The sequence below is a fragment of the Hylobates moloch genome, unplaced genomic scaffold, assembly GCF_009828535.3.
Source record: "Hylobates moloch isolate HMO894 unplaced genomic scaffold, HMol_V3 SCAFFOLD_6, whole genome shotgun sequence".
NCBI classification, from domain to species: Eukaryota; Metazoa; Chordata; class Mammalia; order Primates; family Hylobatidae; genus Hylobates; species Hylobates moloch.
In genome coordinates this window covers 16558036-16577103 of record NW_026652281.1, presented here as the reverse complement: position 1 = coordinate 16577103, position 19068 = coordinate 16558036, and the positions used below count along the sequence as shown (strand labels likewise).

Sequence of the window (19068 nt, the reverse complement as noted above, 5' to 3'; positions counted from 1 at the left end):
TATGATAACCAGTACTGATGGTGTGGACGAGTTCAGATCCTTCCACGCCAAGCCCTGGGACAGCAGGCAGGACCCTAGGAATACTGACCAGGGCCATCATCACCTCACAGTCACAGGGACACTCCCTGGTGAGGCCCTCCTGTGCAGGAAGCCAAATCCTGTGGCTGTAACATGATCCTTTGCTTTCCCAGCCATGTCCACGTTAGGACAGCTGGTGTCCTGGCCTCAGGAGCAATGATTCATTTCTGCCACTGGCTCAAACTCAGGACACACTGCAAACTAAGCTTGAACCAGCAAAGGGCATATGGGCTGCTCATGGCGAGGCCATGCACTCAGAGCTCAACTGCAGATGGCTGGGGTACCAGCAGGATGGGATGCGACCTCCTCCAGCTAGAGGGAAGCTCCTTGAAGTAGGGAGGGTCCTGCCAATATATGGTTGGGGATCACTGAGGTGCGGGGAGCAACAGAGGGATTTGCTTGGCTTGTTCACTTAGGAGCCCTGCTGGTCTCCTGGGGACATGTGCTAGGGGAGAAATGCACAAAAGACAGAACCTGAGACATCCTTAGCCAGGGAGGGAGAACAAGGAGAGAATCCGAGCTGGGTGGGAAAGGGTAGAGAGCAGGGCTATAGAAGAGGGACAGAAGTGGGTTGGTAAGTCACAGGAAGAGCCTGTAAGATGTTGGGGCCCCTGGCAGGAGCCCTCACACAGTGGCGGGAAGGAGGCAGAGGCCTGGCTGCACTGAGGACTAGGGCAGGAAGCTGAGGCTGGCAGGATGGCACTTAGCTATGGGAGAAAGGAAAAAGATGGTGATGGGTACTGTATATCTGCCGCATGCCTTCAGAGTCACAGCCCACAAGCTAATGGCACTCAGCCCTGGGGATGCAAAAGTGCCCCAGGCAAGCTGTGCTCCTCCATCCTTGGCAAAGGGATTGCTGCTGCAGCCAGGATCCGGCATGGCTCCTTCACCTACCATTCCAGAGTCATTGAATTTTTTTGTAGACTAGAAAGTGAGCAAGACAAAAAGAGTTTTGCCTTTGGTTAAGGGCACATTTTCTGGCAAATTTGGTAAATAGCTGAATATTCTGGCATCCCCATAGTCTGACAAAATTCCTCTTCTGAATGCCACAAGAAGAAATAAATCTGAATTTCCTCCAGTTTAGCAAAAGGCTGTGCTGGTCAACGGGAATCTGCCACCTCCTGAATCCCCCCTCTGGAGGTCAGGCGGCACAGCAGCTGCAGCCTTAAGCTGCTCTCCCTCCAGCAGCAAGCGGTCAAGTTCTGCTGTTGGCCTGTGAGAGCCTACAGTGTCCACAGAGTTAACACTAGACTGGAGTGGCCCAGCCCTCAGCAGGCAGGAGCACTGGGAACTCAGGCCTCCTTTTCAAGGCCAGGATGAATGGGAAATATGCAAATGGCCGCCTCCCAGGAGCGGCAGGGGAGGGCCTGCTGCTGGCAGGAGGGCATAACTCCACTTGGGTCTGTCACATGAAAGGGTTTGTATTCCTGCCGCTGGCCGGCTCCTGGCCAGGCTGGGGCTGTTCTCACCAGAAAACAAAAATGTCTTTCAGACCAAAGCAAAACGAGGCACCAGCTGGCCCAGGCAGGCCATCGGGCGTTGTCCACACTGACCCACTGTGAACACCAATCACTGGGGCTCTCACTTTGCACCCACTGGAAGGAACCCACCATCTTTGGAGAGGGAACTGGAGGCCTCGGTAGCTGCTGAGGAAAGCACTACGTAAGGTCGGGGGGATGGAGGTGGGATCCAGAAAGAGGGTCAGCCCCCTCTGACGATCTGTTGGTTTTGTGCTTTTCAAAAACAGTAGTGGTGGAGTCCGGAGTAGCACCCTTTTTCTGTATAAGGAAACTTCAGTCACTCTCACAGTGTTGATGGTAAACACGGAGACAGCAATGGGAAGAAAAATGTGCTGGTACACAAGAAGACCCTGCAGTGCACAGAGAGGACTTTTAACAATGGAGGCCACGTGTGTCCTCTGCCTGGTGCCCACAGTCCTGCTGCCACAAGTGCCCTCAAGCTGGAGGTGGGGATGAGGGCAGCCCAGAACCCCATGTGCGGGATCACTAGCTTCCAGGGCTTGGGCTCCTTCTTCAACCAAGGCTCCATGCCAAGGTCAGGCTTCTATTTTTTTTTTTGGCTGACTTTCAGCAGCCAGAACACTGCTTCTCTGACACCCCATGGTCACCAGGAGCTGCCTATTAACCACAGCACGGACCTTGTGCCCTGTGGAGCATGGATGCCACTCAGACTCCCACTACCAGGAGAAATAGCACAGCAAGATCTCAAGCACACATGTGGCCATTGAGCCTGAGAGGACATGTAGGACAAAACCACTTTGGAATTCATTTTGAACCAATAGGTGGGTTGGTGGATGCTCCATAGATCTCCTGAAATCCAAGGGAGATATGTCTTGTTAGCCTCTGGGGCTAAAGGAAAGTAGTATTCATTTGGGCCACACAGTATCTTCATGAAGCCAAGGTGCCAGGCATGTCTCTGTGAGAGGTCATAGAACTGTGCAGGGAGCAGAAGCAGGAGGCAGAGGAGACAGGACACTTCAGAATGACCTGGAAAAGTTGGCTCCACAGGTCTTAGCCTTCCATATCTGGTCTGTGGCAAGGACATCAGGGACACATGCACCCAAATCCCCTACCAGCCTACTGGATGGGGGAAGGCCCAATCTCCATTTCTCTCTAAACCCTCCCTGCCACCACAGACAGACCTAGGCTTAGGGGAGTTGGCCTGCAGAATATGCATGAGTTGGCTGGGTGTGGTGGCTCACACCTGTAATCCCAGCACTTTGGGAGGCTGAGATGGGTGGATCACCTGGATCACCTGAGGTCAGGAGTTCGAGAACAGCCTAGCCAACGTGGTGAAACCCCATCTCTACTAAAAATACAAAAAAATTAGCCAGGTGTGGTGGCAGGCACCTGTAATCCCAGCTACATGGGAGCCTAAGGCAGGCGAATCACTTGAATCCAGGAGGCAGAGGTTGCAGTGAGCTGAGATCACGCCATTGTACTCTAGCCTGGGCAACAACAACAAAGCTATGTCTCAAAAAAAAAAAAAAAGAAAAAAAAATGCGTGAGTTGAAGGTGTCCCCAGAGAATGACATCCAGCCCATCTGCTGGAAAGCACAGTCACCATGTCACCATGAACACTGAAGTTCTCCAGCCATTAAGCAGGGTCCTGGGGTCTATGTGGCTTCATGCAGCATCAGCTCTAGTGGCAGGGCAGAGTGGCCAGTGCTTCTGCCCCTTCCAAAGCAAAGGGGTCACGGCAGGCCTGGATGGGTCTCCACTGAGTCCACTCTCCATACTGACAGTTGTCTTCCTCTCACTGGCCTAAAGGCCTTACTGTCCAGCCTCCAGTCAACCTCCCTGACCAGTCTCACTGGCAGGCTCACATGCTACCTTGTTGCTTTCTGTCCCAGCTCTAACTGTCCTTGCTGTGTAGCCTCTAGCTGCCCTGTCTATCCAATATCTGGTTGACCTCACTGTCTCTCCCAGTGACATTTCTGCCTATTTATGAGGCAGGATCTGCAGTCAGTGTCTAGAATGGTCTGCAGCAAAGCTAAGGCTGGGACAGGGGTGCATGGGCAGGAGGAGTCCCACAGGGGAGTCTCAGCCCCTACAACAGTCCATGAGTTGGAGGGAAAAGCAGGGCTTTGTAGCAGGGCTGAGTCTTGATCAGTTCCTTGGAATCCACATCCTGCACTGGTGGGCCAGGCTGTGCTGAGAGTGAGGCAGGGTCCCAGGCATTGGTCAGTAGGGTCTGTCCCAGAGCTGCCCAGTCAACCTGGGCCTGCCTACTCACTCATTTCTCCAATAGCTGTCAATTACTAAGTCTGTTCCTGGCCCTAACAGGTGCCAGCCCACAGTCGCTTATACCAGGGGCTGAGCACTAAGATGCTGATTGTTCCCTCACTGGCCTGGCTTCCTGCTCTAAATTCCCAGGAGACAGTGATCTCGGAACACAGGCTTAAATGGGCAGATGGCAAATCAGAAGCCATTCCCAACTCCCCCAGACGCCCCTACTACATGCCTGGATTAGGTGCAGGGAGAGGAAGGGTATCTCTGGGAAGAGCTGGCAAATAGGGTCAGGTGAGACTTCTTGGGATTTGAAATCCTTCTGGCACTGAGAGTATTGGTTGGGTCTCAGAATAGATAGCTCAGCTTGGCTTGGAATTTCTGTTCCAATCCACTTCCCATCTTCCAATTTCTGCCTGTCCCAGGCCCCAAGATTCACATAAATTAGGAGCTACACAAAGGAAGTAGGCCCAGGAATAACCACACCTACCACGGATCTCCTGAGGCAGCTGAGCAAATGATGAGGAACCACCCCTGGGCATCCTGAAGGAAAACCCCAAGGGCTCAAAGCAGCATCGCATCCACAGCACTCCCCTAACCCCACCAATCTGTGGACCCAGTGGATGGTTAGTGGGAACTCTGGCGAGGCCAACGCAAGGAATGGGAGCATCACACCAGACCATCCAGTGAGGTGAGGACCTTGACTGGGAATTCCTCTCATCTGTGCTTGGCAGAGTGGCCCAAGCTCCCAATCTGTCAGGAGACTGGAACCTTGGAGCTCCAAGGAAGCAACAGCCCTCAGAGAAGACTCTCTTCCACAAAACTGGTCACCCAGAAGCTGTGGGTTCACTAGTTCATTCATTCATTCAGCAAACACTTCTGGAGCACCTCCTTCTATTCCAGGCTGCACTGGTTCTCAGCACTCAGGGTTCTCCAGTGAAGGGTAACCTGGCCCTGCCTGCAAGGAGTTTACACCTGCTTTTCCCTACTGCTTCTAACATATCGGCATCATCCCCCAGCTGGGCACAGAGCCTGGCATCCTAGCAGGAGCACACTCAAAATCTGTTGTTTACTGATTGACTTGTGGTAAGGAAACAGCTTTTAAAACACATTATTAAAATAAATTACTCTCAGGGAATTCTTTAGTTTATGCAATAAACACTTATGTACCCTGTGTGCCCAACTCTGGGTTGTGGACATAGACATGAGACACCTGGCCCTGCCCTCAAGGATACCATGGACTTGTGGAGGAGGCTTCTGGAGCACAGGAATAGTGTCACCTTGGTCATCCACATGCCCAGTTCTACCCACACCTCCTTGACACAACCACTGCACAGAATAAAGCCAATGCTGCTTGGCCTATTATCCTGGGCCTGCAGAGCCCACCTCTGGCAACCTCACTGGCCCAGCAGAATTGGTCCTTCAACTTCATTCAGTCCTATTGCCAATCTTCCCTCACACAGGTCCCTTGGCCTGGAATGCCTTTTCTTTCCCCACTCCATTTCTGCATGTCAGAATCCTGGATCCCCTTTAAGGAAAGCCTAACACAATTTATTATAATTTTAGCTAACATGGCTGGCTGATCATGCTTGGTGGTCCCTTCCTGGACTGAAAGTCTGAGAATGTGGCCTGACTCACAGCTCTTACAAGTTGCTTCATCACTGAACCTCTCTGAGTCTCGGGGCCTTGCCTAGGCAATGGGGATAACAGCACACAGTGTTGTGGGAGGATGGAAGGAAAGTTTGGAGAATCATCGACAGGGTGCTTGACACATGGTAGGTGATCAGTGAAACGGCAGCCAAATCAGCCTGTTTGCAATAGTTAATCCCGTAAAAACACCCCTCCACACACACCTAGTACTTACTGAGTATTTGAGTGCCTACTATGTGCCCAGTGCTAGCTGGATACACAGTGTAGCTTCTGTTATACAAAAGCCTGTAACTTTTGCCCCTTTTTATAAACAAGCCAGAGCCTTATGATCACTCACCCCATGTATGGGACAGTCCTGAGTCCCATCTGGGGCTGTAGCTGAGCCAAATTCAGCCTTCTGAAGGTCAACCTATGAATCCTCATAATCACAAGGGACAGAACACTAGCTGGAGAGCATAATGACTGGGTTCTGCTGCCCCCTGGTGTCAGTATGCTCCTACCATATAGGCTGGAGAGCTGTGAGAAGGTGCTGCGGGCAAAATCCTGCTCCATGCTCGTGCACTTTGTACAAATTCAGGCTTTCTTTGTGAGGCATGTCCCCAGCTGGACACAGAGCCACCTGTTCTGCCTGGAGCTCTACCATCTGTCCCAATTCATAACTGCCATCTCCAAACCCCTGGGGTGGCCCTAGACCTCAAGTCAGTTCTCTACCCTAATGGGAGCCCAGAGTGGGGTAAGGGGAGGATCTCATGGGCCTGAACTAAGCCAAAGTGTACAAGTCTATGCTTGCCCTAGGCATCTATAGCCAGGAGCATGCCAAACCATTCTTTAGACTGGCAAACTTGTCTCACCCCACCAGGGCCAGCCCCACTTCTCTTAAGGCAGAGGCCAAGGGTGGGGGCTTATCTCTTCTCCTTACTGGAGCCCAGCCATGACTCAAGCCATCCTTGGACCACATCTATTCTTATCCATAACATCATTATGACCTCCTACTACCCTCCTGGACTCCACTCTCTTCCTCTTGACTCAGCAGCTAAATGGAGGGCTCCTCTACCACCCAAATGAAACCTTCACCAGAATCCTCTCCCACAACCCACATTGCTCAGGCACAAGACCCTGAAGACTCATCCCCCATTGCAGTTTTTCCACAAACTCTGCTAGTATGGCTTCCTCCACTTGGATCTTGGCCTCCCTATCTCTGACAAATTCCCCTGAATGCTGCAGAAGCCCACTCAGATATCACTGAGGGTTGGGTATATAATTGAACAGATTGGACCCTGCGGCATGGGGCTGCCTTAGCCTAGAGGAAGGTGTGCCCTTTTAGAAAGTTATCCACCAAGAGTGGGACCTCTTCCTACTTTGCACAAAGGTGCTGTATAGGCAGGCAGAAGCTCTGATCCACCGCTCCCATTGTCCTCTAGGTGTTTATGGCACTGAGGGCATGCTTCCCCAAACCAGACCTAGCATCTGACTCACGCTGGACTTATTTTACTTGTCTCCTTGTTTAGTATTCAACACACAGGTGAGATCTGGGCTGGCCCAGGACCCATTGCTGGCCTCTCCAGCAGGCAACAGGACAGACACAGCACAGAACAGATGGCTACCTCCCCCAGACAGTCAGATCCTCCTCCTGGTGCATTGCCACACCCCCATCCCCAACTTTATGTCATCTCTCTCCCTGAGGGCCCTTGAGGGAAACCCTTGCCTGGCCCTACCTTGTCTCCCTAGGGCCAGGTTAGGTGGCAAAAAGCACATAACTCTACTAAAGAGAGACATTGCCTCCTGTTACTGGCTGAGTGGAGGGGATCTGGCAGCTGCCATGGGACCATGGGACCCTGGAGATGACAAGGCAGAGCATGTTCTCAGGTGTGCTCACAGAACTACAGCTCTTAACTCAGGAGTCTCTTCTGCCACCAGAGAAAGGCTGGGGGCCAGGTGGAGTCTCAAGGAGGGTGGATACATAACTTAAAACGCCCCGGCGTTTGTCTGGGGTATTCTATCCAATGAGCACCAAAGACCAGCCTCAGCCTCTTGCTTTTTGCACCGGGAAGCTCGGCCTCTGTGGAAGCAGCCACTACCTGCCCCAAGAATCACTCCTGCTTGACGGTTCTGAGGCCCTGTATAGTCTCTCAGTGAGGCAGGTCCCCCAGTTTCCCATTAGAGGAGGCAGCTGACCACTTTAGGAAATGCTCCACAAGGAAACAGGACTCCACTCTGAGTCAGTGCCAGCTAACCCTGCTCACAGACAAGGATCCGACAGGGTGAGGGACTTTTTCTCACAGGCTGCTGATGACCCCGGTCACAAGTGGTCCTGCAGCCCCTAGATATCTCCCTGCAGCCACAGAAGACCAAGTCTTCAGAGAGCTGACCTTGGACCCATGGTTGGGTGGGGGCCTCCTGAGGGTAGGGCAAAGGGGTCCTGGCAGTGTGGAGAGGCTCTGAGACCATCCATCACTCAGGCATTAAATGGTGGCTGTTACGACCACCATCACCATTATTTTAATTATCCTTGCCCTTTACCTCCAACCCCAGCTCTAACCCTGCCTTGTCTGCTGGATGTGCCTCAGGACCAGAGTGCCCCTGCACAGACACTGGCAGACAGAAGGAGCTTAGGGAGCTGAGGGGATTAGGGAGGCTTCACTCACTCCCCCAGCTCAGGGGAAGCGTCCCTGTGGCCTAACTTAAGGAAATGGTGGGGGTGAAGGAAGTGATTACTTGGCCCACCAACCCTCCAGGTTCAGGCCTGATCCAGCCAAGCACTTAGCATTGGTTGATCAATTAAAACCTCGAATGGAATCTCAGTCTGCCAGATATCCACGTGATACTAGGCAAGTCAATTGACCTCTGAACTCAGTAAAAAAAGGGATGGTGCCGCTGACCTCCTAGGGTTTTCCGTGAATATTAAATAACACGTACAAAGTCTCAGGTAAGGATTTCAAAAGGGTCAACTTCGTCCCCTTCCTTGGCTCAGAAAGAGCTTTATTACCACTTCTGATGGTGCTGTTTGAATGGGAGATAATAATAAACACTAACATTCATAGAGCATTTGCTGTGGCCTAGGACAGGTTTAAGGCCAATTTAAGGATCAAGCACTGCACACAAATTATCAGGCTGAATCTGCACATGGGGCTGGGGGTGCAGGTGGAGATCCTTTAGTGGTATTATATTCTGGAGGACCCCAGGCTCAGAGAGGGGAAGTAGCCGGTGTGGACAGTCGAACTGGCAGATAAAAGGGCCTGTGGTGAGACTCCAGGTGTGGGTGTATGGGGGGTTGAGGGAGGTAAGTGCGGAGGCGGGATCGAGCAGGGGTCCTTGTAGCCGCCTAAGAAGTGCAGTGGTGAGGCTGACTCCTGTGAGGTGGAGGGGAGGGGTCTGGAAACAGTGGAGACACAGCAGCCCTGGGCAGAGCAGAGGAGCCAGGTGAACCCTACTTTACAGAAATCTTGTACTCTGGCTGAAGGACGGGAAGGGAGGGGTCGTGAGGAAGCCCCTCGCCGGGATCAGGAAGCCCAGGTCAGTCCGGGTTACATAGCTGACCTGCTGTGGGACCTCGGGGACCAACACCCTCGGTCTCTGGTCCCAGGAGATGGACAAGGACGCAATGTCTGTTCCTGGCCTTGGCTCAGGGCCTAATCTGATCCGCGGATGGTCCTTGCCATCAGGGAAGGGGGACGCAAGAACTCCGCGGGGGGTTGTGGTGGGGTCGCAGAGAGCAAGCCCCCATCTCCCTCCGCAGACCCAGGTGCTCCTCAAACCCGGCCCGGAGCCCACGAGAACTGGGGGCGAAGGGTGTACCTAAGCGGCCCTGGGGACCTTGACGGGACAGCTCAGCAGCAGGGGATGGGGGCTCGGCGGCCGTGAAGATGTAACACCTCCACCTCGGGCGAAGACCTCATAGCCTGCGGGAGATGGGAGTCCGGGACGCGGACAGGACGGGCACTTACCTACGAATAGCCAGAGCGAGCCCCCCGACACGAGGAAGAAGGTCAGCATGGCGGTCAGCGGGGCCTGGCCCGGCCCGGCCTCCCCGGCCCGCAGCCCGGCAGCCCCGCAGCCCAGCAGCCCCAGCAGTAGCCGCGCCGCCGCCGCCGCTGCCGGGTATTTTTAGCCCCCGCCCTCCGGCCCCGCAGCTCCCGCCTCCCCGCGCCGCTGCGGAGACGGCTCAAGGGGGAGGGCGCGGCGCGCGCTCTCAACCGAGCCTTACTCCCTGCCCTGCAGCCGGGCCGGGTCTGGGACTTGCCCCGCGCTGACCGCATTGTCGGAACCGCCAAGCTCCCGGGCGGGGGAGGGGCCCGGCCGCAGAGCGAACCAGCCCTCTCCGGACCCTCTCCCCAACGTCAGTACCTGGCGTTCTGGGGAAACCGGCTGGAAGGGGGAGCACGGGCGACGAGCGCCAGAGCGTGACATTGAGCCCACCCCACCGCCACCCACCCCATCAACACGCGACCCTGCCCCCGCGCGACTCGCAGCCTGGGTTTTATGGCTGGGCAGGCTCGAATGGCAGCCGGGTCGCTGTTACCTGTCCTAGGAGGTGCACACTCCTGTGGGCTGGTGCCCCCTGACACCAACGCCCGCTAGGACCCGAGTTTGCAGACATGGGGAGCCTCTGGGTGCCGCCTCTGCAAACCAGTGAGGGGAGGGAGTGGCAAGGGTTCACCTAGGCTCTGACAAATCGGGCAGCTAGACCAGATAGTGCCCAGATCATCTGGGGACGCACGAGTTCAGGTCTGAGGCTACACAAGGTCACAGGAGACTTCAGTGTGATCACAGGCTGCCATATGTGTTCACCAGTAGTAACATGGTCACAGGCAGCCACATGGAATCACAGGTGTCTCATGAGGAAACAGACAATCATGGTCTTCATACACAACTGTATGTGGCACACGAAGTCTCAAGAAACCCCCATAGCCACAATGAATGGCCATACAGCCACACACAGACACAGATGCCCACACTGCTGGGCTGAGGGCTTGGACACCTGTTGCAGTGTCTGCTATTGAAAGGAGGAAGCCCAGTTGCACATTTTCTGAAATAATAAGGGTAGGCATCCTGGTGGGCACCCCATGAACATCTACACCTCCAAGCAAGATCACCTCTTCCCAATGCCCTTGCTTGTTTTCCTCAAGCATGCAGAGCCCACCAGGACTCCAGCACCGAGGACAGCGCTCAGGCAGCCAGGCCTTCTCTATAGGCAGCCCTCCCAGGCCAGGAGCTGGCTGAGCCACTGCCCAGGAAGAAGAGGATAGAAAACCAGAGAGCAGAAGTCAGGAAGCAGAGAGTGGAAGAGCACGAGATCTCTTCAGGCCCATCAGAGACCATCAGCCATGAGTGCATGTGCGCTCACAGCTCAGCAGCTGGGTGTGAGTGTGTGGGGGCCTGTATCTGTAGTACGAGTACATGGCATGTATGTGCCCAGGCCTGTGTGCACCTTGTAGTGGTGCAAGTGTGCAGATGTGTGCCTCTGAGTCACTTCCAATCTTTACAATAGGATCCTACACCTTCTCCATCATAGGATCTGGACTCCTGGGAGAGCTGCTCCAGCTTGAACTCAGCCACAGCCTGGCAGGGACTTTGCTGGGATCTCAAGCTTGGCAGGGCTCCTCCAAGAGGGTGTGACAGAGGCCGTGTGGCAGGACTCCTCCCAGCAAGTAACATGGCTTTCAGAATCCCCCCACCCCTCCCCTACACTCCCACTGGCAGCAGAGTAACTGGAGATCTGCTGGTACTGAAGAGGAGACCCAGGGGAACCAGAAAGAACATATCTCCCCAGACCAGACTGGTCTAGGGAGGTGGTCAGGTAATTTCCCCATAGGCCAGGGGGCCAACAGAGCATTTCTTCACAGAGCAAGGGGCCAGGAGCCAGGCTGCAAGCCTCAGGCCTCTGCGGCACTCAGCTGTAGGAGCACTCCAGGCCCTATGCGGCTCTGGCAGCCTCCTCTTCAGAGTGATGTCATGGGACACATTTAGCTTGGCCTCCTGCAGGATGTCGCATCCCGTTACTCTCCCTACAGCTGTCTCTGCTACTTGTGAATATTTTAATTCAAAAACCAGTACTGGAGCTGTGACTGATTCCAGCTTAGCCAAGTATTTTTCTGTTTTCCTCTGAGCATGGCTTGGCTTCCCCTGAGAGATGGGGACAGAAAGGCCCTAGCCTGGTTGTGGGATCACGGCCAGGTCTCTCTCCTCTCAAGGCCTGCTCCTTCCACTGAGTAATGGGACTTGTTCTTTCCTGTCCTGAGTTCCCATGGTCTTCTTCCTTCTCTGTGAGTCTCAATCTGTGGACCATCTGCAGGCATGGGTAGACGCTGTGACTCAGGCCCTAGACTGCATGGGTGTGGCATCCATGGAACCCAGGGCCCAGAAATGCCCAGGCCAGGCTGGGGAGCCCTTGGATATCCCTCTTAGTCCTTAGCCAGCAAATCCAGCCACCATAGTGGCCAGCCATGTTCACACATATCTCCTCCCAGACTAGCATCTCTGAGTGGGCTGGCAGGCAAGAGCCTAATCATCTATTTGCAGCCCTGGCATGGGGTCTGGCCCAAAGAATGCAGAGGATATTATCCTATTTGACAGAGCAAAAGACTGACGTCAGGAAAGGTGAACAACTGTCTTAGGTCACACAGCAGTTCTGGGCCCCTGACTCCCATTTATTCATTTTTCATTCATTCTCTCCTACATTTTGATAGTTTCCCCAGTTGCACGTGTCTCCAGTAGAATCCAGAAAACTCACTTTTCCAGCTTCCTTTGCAGCTAGGAGTAGGTTAGTGACTTAGACTGTACCAGTGAAACACACTCTCGTGAGCCTTTGATAAAAAAGCCAGAAATGAATGAGACAAAGTCGTGCACATGGCATCTACGTTGCTGGCACAAGGGTGGTAACAAAAGCCATGGATGGTGGATGATTCTGGGAGTCATTTCAGAAACTGAAATTTGAGCCTGTTTCTTGAACTGCCCCAAAAGTTGAGCTTTTTAGAAGTGAACATGTTCTTTAATGTACTCTTTTTCTGATTAAAACAGTCAGTCCAGACTTTGTTTAGTCAGTTTGGAGCCAAGAACTCAAACTGATCCACTCACCATCCCACTGCTTAAGGTCTTTCCTGCCCTCCAGAGGGTGTGGCTTTGGGGCTGGCACACAGCATGATGCATCCTCTGTCCCCATTACTGCATCTCCTACTGGAAGCTCTGGCTGATGGGGCTGGGTGGGCTGAGCCAGGTCTTTGCTTCTCTGTATTCGAACAACCACACATTCGGAGACCTGAACCAGAAACTTGAGACCCAACAAGGAATCCACTAAGGATAGCTACCCCATCTGGAACAAAGGCTTTTAACACATGATATAATGGTTGGGGAGCTGCAAACAATATTCAACCTTGTCTTTTACTGAGTAGTGGTGTTTTTCCCCCTCAGATTAGTAAAATTGTTCAACACAGAAATTTTGGAAAATATAGAAAAGTATAAGATAAAATCACTTGTAATTTCATTCCCCAATGAGAATGCACTAATAACTAATGCAGTTTTGTATATTTTCTAACAATAATAATATCCAACATTTACACAGGGCTTACTATGAGCCAGACGTTATTTCTAAGCACTTTATGTATGTATTATGGACCGAATTGTGTCCCCCACATCCCAATTCATATATGGAAGCTCTAACCTTCAGTGTGACTGTATTTAGAGTCAGGGTCTTTAAGGTAAGTAAGGATAAATGAGGTCATAAGGGTGGGGCACTAATCCAATAGTACTAGTGTCCTTATAAGGAGTGTGACATCAGGAATAAAGGCCTGAACTTTATTGCAAGAAAGTTTATTGTGATAACTTTATTGCAGAGAGAAGGCAGTCATCTGCAAGACAAGGAGAGGTCTTGCAGACCAGACACCAACTCTACCATCACCTTGACCTTGGATTTCCAGCCTCTAGAATCATAAGTAAATAAAATTCTGTTGTTTAAGCTACCAAGTTTGTGGTATTTTTGTTATGGCAGCTCCAGCAGCCTAATACAATATGCTAACTTGTTTAATCTTTACATCAACCCTGTCTTTTCCCCATGTGTAGTGCAGTTCAAGAAATACTTGTTGAATGAATAAATGAATGATGGATATTGTTTATTCAGTATCTTATGTTGCCCTTTTTTTTTTTTTTTTTTTTTTTTTGGAGAGGCATGATCTCGGCTCACTGCAACCTCTGAACCTCTGCCTCCCAGGTTCAAGCGATTTTCCTGCCTCAGCCTCTGAGTAGCTGGGATTACAGGTGCCCGCCTCCACCCCCAGCTAATTTTTGTATTTTTAGTAGAGACGGGGTTTTGCCAAGTTGGCCAGACTGGTGTCAAACTCCTGACCTCAGGTGAACTGCCCACCTCGGCCTCCCGAAGTACTGGGATTACAGGCGTGAGCCACCGTGCCTGGCCCTTACGTTGCTTTTTAAAAACCTGACATGAGTTTTTTTCCTATGTTATTACCTCTTTACATTTTAAACAATGAATACATGAGAGCCTTTCACGCATTCATTCATCTAACAAGTATATGCTGAGTCCCCACTATGTGCAAGGCGTTGGTCTAGGTCCTGGGGATGTAGCAGTAAATAAATAAAAGGTCCCTGCCTGCACGGAGAGCACTTGCCCTGTGGAAATGCCATTGTCCATCTGTCAGGCATGAATTAACCCCGCTTATTTGGGAGAGTTTCTTTTAATTGAAAATTCTCTGTTGATCCAACCAGACAGACAAAACCAATGAGATTCTTTTTTTAAAATAACGCCAATTAAATAACTGAAGGGCTTCTGGGATTTCCCCAGAGCTATGGAAAGGCAAAGATAGAGCCCTTAGAAGTTGTCCTGAGTCCACTAGGCTGGAAGTTAGCACTGGTCAACTGGCTGGGAGTTAGCACTGACACCTCCAGGTTCCTGAGGGGATGCCTGTGCATATGTCTCCCACTCAGACGAGGTCAGAATTGGATGGGAAACAAACGACATTTTAAAGACTGAAAATGAATCCAACTTGAAGAAAATATAGATTAATGTTTACACCATCTGGGGATGGGGAAGGTCTTTTTATGCACAACAGAGAAGGCAGAAACCACAAAGGAAAAGACTGGTAGATCTGAAGGTCTGACTACATGCAAATTTTAAATGTCTACATGTTAAAAAACACCATTACAAAAATCTAAAGAATCAATAGATAACTTGCAAAAATATTTATGCCACAGGCAACAGAGGGTATGACATGTAATCCAAATCAATAAGAAAAAGACAAAAGAGCAAAAGCCATAGACAGGCAATTCAAGAAAGAAATGCTGTCCTTCTCAGCCAAACTGCCCACCCGGGCGAAATGTGAAGCTGTTGCCTGTATGTTTTGTATCCCTCCTCCAGAGACTACAGTGGCATCGCAGAGTGCTGATCCCTGTGATAGGAGAGATGACCAGCATTCCATAAGCCCCATCTCATCCATCTGGAACCCCCTCACCCACCCCAATCACTTTTCTCTTCACTAAGAATCCAGACCCTTTTCCCCAGTGGCCACCTAAGCAACTCAAGCCCACCAACCAGGCCAGATGATTTTAAACAATAAAAGCAGGATAGAGACGTTAAGAAACTGTGTGTCTGAGGGTCTGACATCCTGAGAGCCCTTTCTGCGGGGGGGTTTGGTAAGGAGTAATATAAACCAAAAAATTCTTACCTTTGGACTATCAATGGTGGGTTGCTCAGGAATTAATACTAAGCGTGTGTATGTGGTGAGGGGGGTGGGAATCAGGAATTATTTGTTCAAAAGGATTGTCACTGCAATATTATTTACAGTAGTGCCAAGTTGGAAGCTACCCTAATGCCCAATCACAAGGTTGGAAACATTTTTAGATATCTATAGGATGGCATATGCTTTGCTACCCACAAAAACGATGATGCAGAAGACTGCACAATGACACAGAGAGATGTTCATGGCATGAGGCCAATTGAAAAATGCAGGTTATAAAACAGTATAGTCAGCATTATTCAAATGATGTTTAGAAGCAGTTATATATTCATGGAAAAAAATAGAAGAAAGGTTAATAGTAGTTATCAGTGAGTGATGGGATAATAAGGCTTTTTTCTTCTTTAAATTTATCTGTATTTTCCAAATTTTCTACAATGAATAAACATTTTTGTAACAAGGAAAAATCTATTATAAGAAGGAGCCATTTCCGGTGTCTCTTGGTTCTGTGAGGGCTGGGGTGCTGGAGAAGGGGAAGCAGGTCATGGGAAGATAATTAGGGAAATCAGAGTGACGCCCCCTCCCACATTGCCTGACAGCAGGGTATGAGTAGAGAGTTCCTCCTCCAGGGACCTGTCACCTTCTGACCCTGCAGGCTTTTGGCACCTGCCCCAGGTCCCCCTTTCTCTTGCGGCCGTTAGAAAACCACAGTGAGCTGGGGCTGGAGAGAGAGAGAACAGGGCTGGAGGTGGCCATGAGGACTTTCAGGGTAGCTTCTTTAAGCCTGGGAAGATGGTACAGAGGGAGAGACGGGGGAAGACCCAGAGGCTTTTAGAGGTGGTGGAAGGAGGAACTCCAGGAGGTGGCCAGGTGCCAGGAAGTCAAAAAAGAGAATTTCCAGAAGAGGGTGGTGCATTCTCTGGAGGCAGGCAGAATGTGTCCTGCTCACAGACCTTATTGCAGGGAACCAAGACTTCAACACCTAAGACACTGGACCCTGCCCATTTGCACCCAGACCCAGGGAAAACAAAACCTGTCCTTTGGGAGGGCCAGGAGAGTAACAGGAAGGTGGAGAAAAAAGTCACTAGAAATCTGCTAGAGGGCGCCAGAAAGGTGCAGAAGGGGCCTGACAAAAGAAACAACCCCAAGGACCAGCGGCAGACCACCCAGAAAGGCCAGCAGGCCATCGGAGCCAGCTGTCCTGTCCTCCCTAATTCCACAGAGGCCCAAGGTGGCGCAGGAACCTGCCCCAGGCCACACAGAAAATTAAGACTAAGACCAGAACAATTCGTGGATTTCTAACTCCCTCCTCAATGCACCATTCATTATTCCCTAGGGAGAATGTTTAAAATGTTGAAAACTTAAATGATTCCTGCATATAAATTATTTAAAACTATATAAAAACATTATGTGTCATCCAGTTCAATTTATGAGGTAAATATAGACACAATTCCAAGACTTGATGTGACATCAAATTTTTTGAACTAAAAATAGTCCAATATTGAATATAAATACAGGCACCATAATCCCAAATGAAATTTTAACAGATGGATTAACTATATAAATAGAAATTCCATGAAAATAAAATAGCATCTCTCTCCAAGGTGCCAGGTTGATATGGAGCAAGCAGCCGGGGCAGAACGCACACACTTGTTGAGCATCATCCAAGCGCAACTGCATGATGAACTCACATTCTACCCCTAGACATGCTAAAATATAAGGATGCTAGGATTATCTCTGCAGCAGCTTCTTTAGAGAATGCCTGCTCTCACTATGCCCTTCATTCCTTCCATAACTTTATGATAGCAGCTGCCATGGTCACAGAAGTGTGACCCTGTTCACTGGTTACCTATGAAACATCCAGGTGACCAATAACTAATTGGTCCAATAACTAGCTGGACCCATCATAGTTCTTCCCTGGGAACTCTGAATTGGGACTTTAGTCCTTTTCTGCAGAGAATATATATCTGCAGAAAACATGACAAGTGAAGCAAATACGCCCAGAGAAGCAGAGATGAAAAACAGAGGAATGCATTGCTAGATTCTCTATGGGGCAGACGACAGGTGGGGAAATCAGTGCAAGAAATCAGACAAGAAGAGGGCTCAAAACCAACTATGCTGCATCTCAAAGCCCAGGTAGAGGTTTTCAGCCAGTCCAGAATGGAGTCTGACCTTTCAGTGGCCCTCATTTCCCACTGTGCCTGCAACTGTGATTCTAGTCAGCCCTGGAAGCCCAGCTGCACTCCTGCATTTGGAACATGTGAGATACTTCTGGTGACTGACTAATCAATCTCAATTCCCTTTTAGCTGGCTTGAGTAGATTACGGTGCTTGTGGTCACTTGCACTGACTAACACCTCATTTTACAGATGAGGAAACTGAGGCTTAGAGAGCTGACATAGCTTGCCCAAGGTCTCACAGCTGGCCTGAAATTTGAACCCAAAGCCATCCAAATTCCAAGCCTGTGTTCTTTCCATTATACCTATTAACAGGAAAACTAGCAAAGATCATACAAAGAGGAATTCACAACAATTCAATATCTTTTCTCAATAAAATCTATTAAAATTAGAAATAGAGAATTTCGTATGTGGAAAAGGAAATGCAAGAGTTAATTTCTTGGGAAGAGGCAAACTGAATTCAGGAGGCACTCTGTTTCGTAGTAGGAAAGCATAGCAAGGGTAACCCCAGAAACCTTAGTAGCTGGAGTCTTTGCTCTCATCACTGAAGCTACTACAGCCTTGCTGTGGTTGTGTAGGGGCAAGCCCCAGAGGGAAAGAAACAGAAGATCCCCTGCATTTGTAGAAATACCAGAGCCAACCATGAGCTCTCAGTGATGACACAACAGCAGGGAATCCACCCAAAATACCAGCACATCCTACACTCCAGCCTCTCTCAAAATAATTCTCAAAAAGAGAAGGTGAAATCTGACAAGGAAAACTCCCAAACGAGGAAAAAGTAATGGCATGTAAGACACTCAGGACAGACACACTGAGCCAAGTGTGCAATGAAGAGAGGACAGTTTCACAAAGTGAATTCCCCGAAACTGTGAGGTGAGGAGTAAGGGAGGTGACTTGGCCACAAACACCTGTGAAAAGTCAGATTGAAACCCACAGGGCCACCCTTTCCTGACACTGTGTCACCTCCTACACTCAGCATGCACATGGTATCTCGCTCAGCCTTCTGGCAATCCAGAGACACTCAATAAAGGCATTCACTAAAAATTTGTGCTATAGAATTTCAGAACGAAAGAGAAGTCCTTGGGCAGGTGTAAACACCAGTAGGGCCTGTTCTGGTGGAGAGTCAGAAAATAATTCACCCTGGGGCAGTACTTTTTGTGCCAGAGTCAGCGTGTGCATTTTGGGAGTGAGGAGGATGGACCTCTAATGTGTGCCCTTGGTTTCCTCAGCAGGGCAGGGGCAGACAGTGGCTCTTAAAGGAAGAGGAGCATTGGCAGACAGGTCCGTACTCACTCTGCGCCTCCCTCCAGGCACCTCTGTTCCTGCCAGCCCCCTTCTATGCAGATTCAGCCCCTCTTCCTCCATGGGCCATTCTTCTATTCCCATCACCATGCTCCTCAAGGGTGGGTCCTCCCTGCCCAAGCAGAAAGTCCAGGTCCTCCAGCCAGCCCAAGCATTCAAGGCTTGGTCCTGCTGAACCTCCTGCCATATTAACCACTACTCCCTCCATGCTTCCCCTAACTGATTTGCTCCTACCAGACGACCTATTTCCACAGTTCCCTGGCTGGGTATCCCTCCTGTCTCAACCTGAACAAGTCTATGCCTCCACATAAGACTCCTCTTTCCAAGATAAGCACCAGTGAGCTCACTGGGGGAAGATCGCACTCCTCTGAGGACAGCAGCCCACACTGCTTTGTACTTCCGCTTTGGATTGCTCAAATTTAGCTCTGCATCT

The 19068-nt window shown here is 50.6% G+C and overlaps 1 protein-coding gene across 4 annotated transcripts in view; it reads right to left on the bottom strand.

The window, feature by feature from the left end:
* ACSL6 (acyl-CoA synthetase long chain family member 6) overlaps positions 1 to 9681 on the bottom strand; it is a 61404-nt gene extending 51723 nt beyond the window's left edge. For 2 of the 4 annotated variants that reach the window (XM_032156500.2, XM_032156505.2), the window contains exon 1: positions 9422 to 9679. In XM_032156500.2, coding sequence (XP_032012391.1) covers positions 9422 to 9470 — 49 coding nt within the window. In that variant the 5' untranslated portion in view covers positions 9471 to 9679. Of the gene's footprint in view, positions 1 to 9421 lie in introns of all 4 variants that reach the window. The other 2 variants (XM_032156506.2, XM_032156502.2) reach the window with 2 other exon arrangements.
* Between the last annotated feature and the right edge of the window lie 9387 nt (positions 9682 to 19068).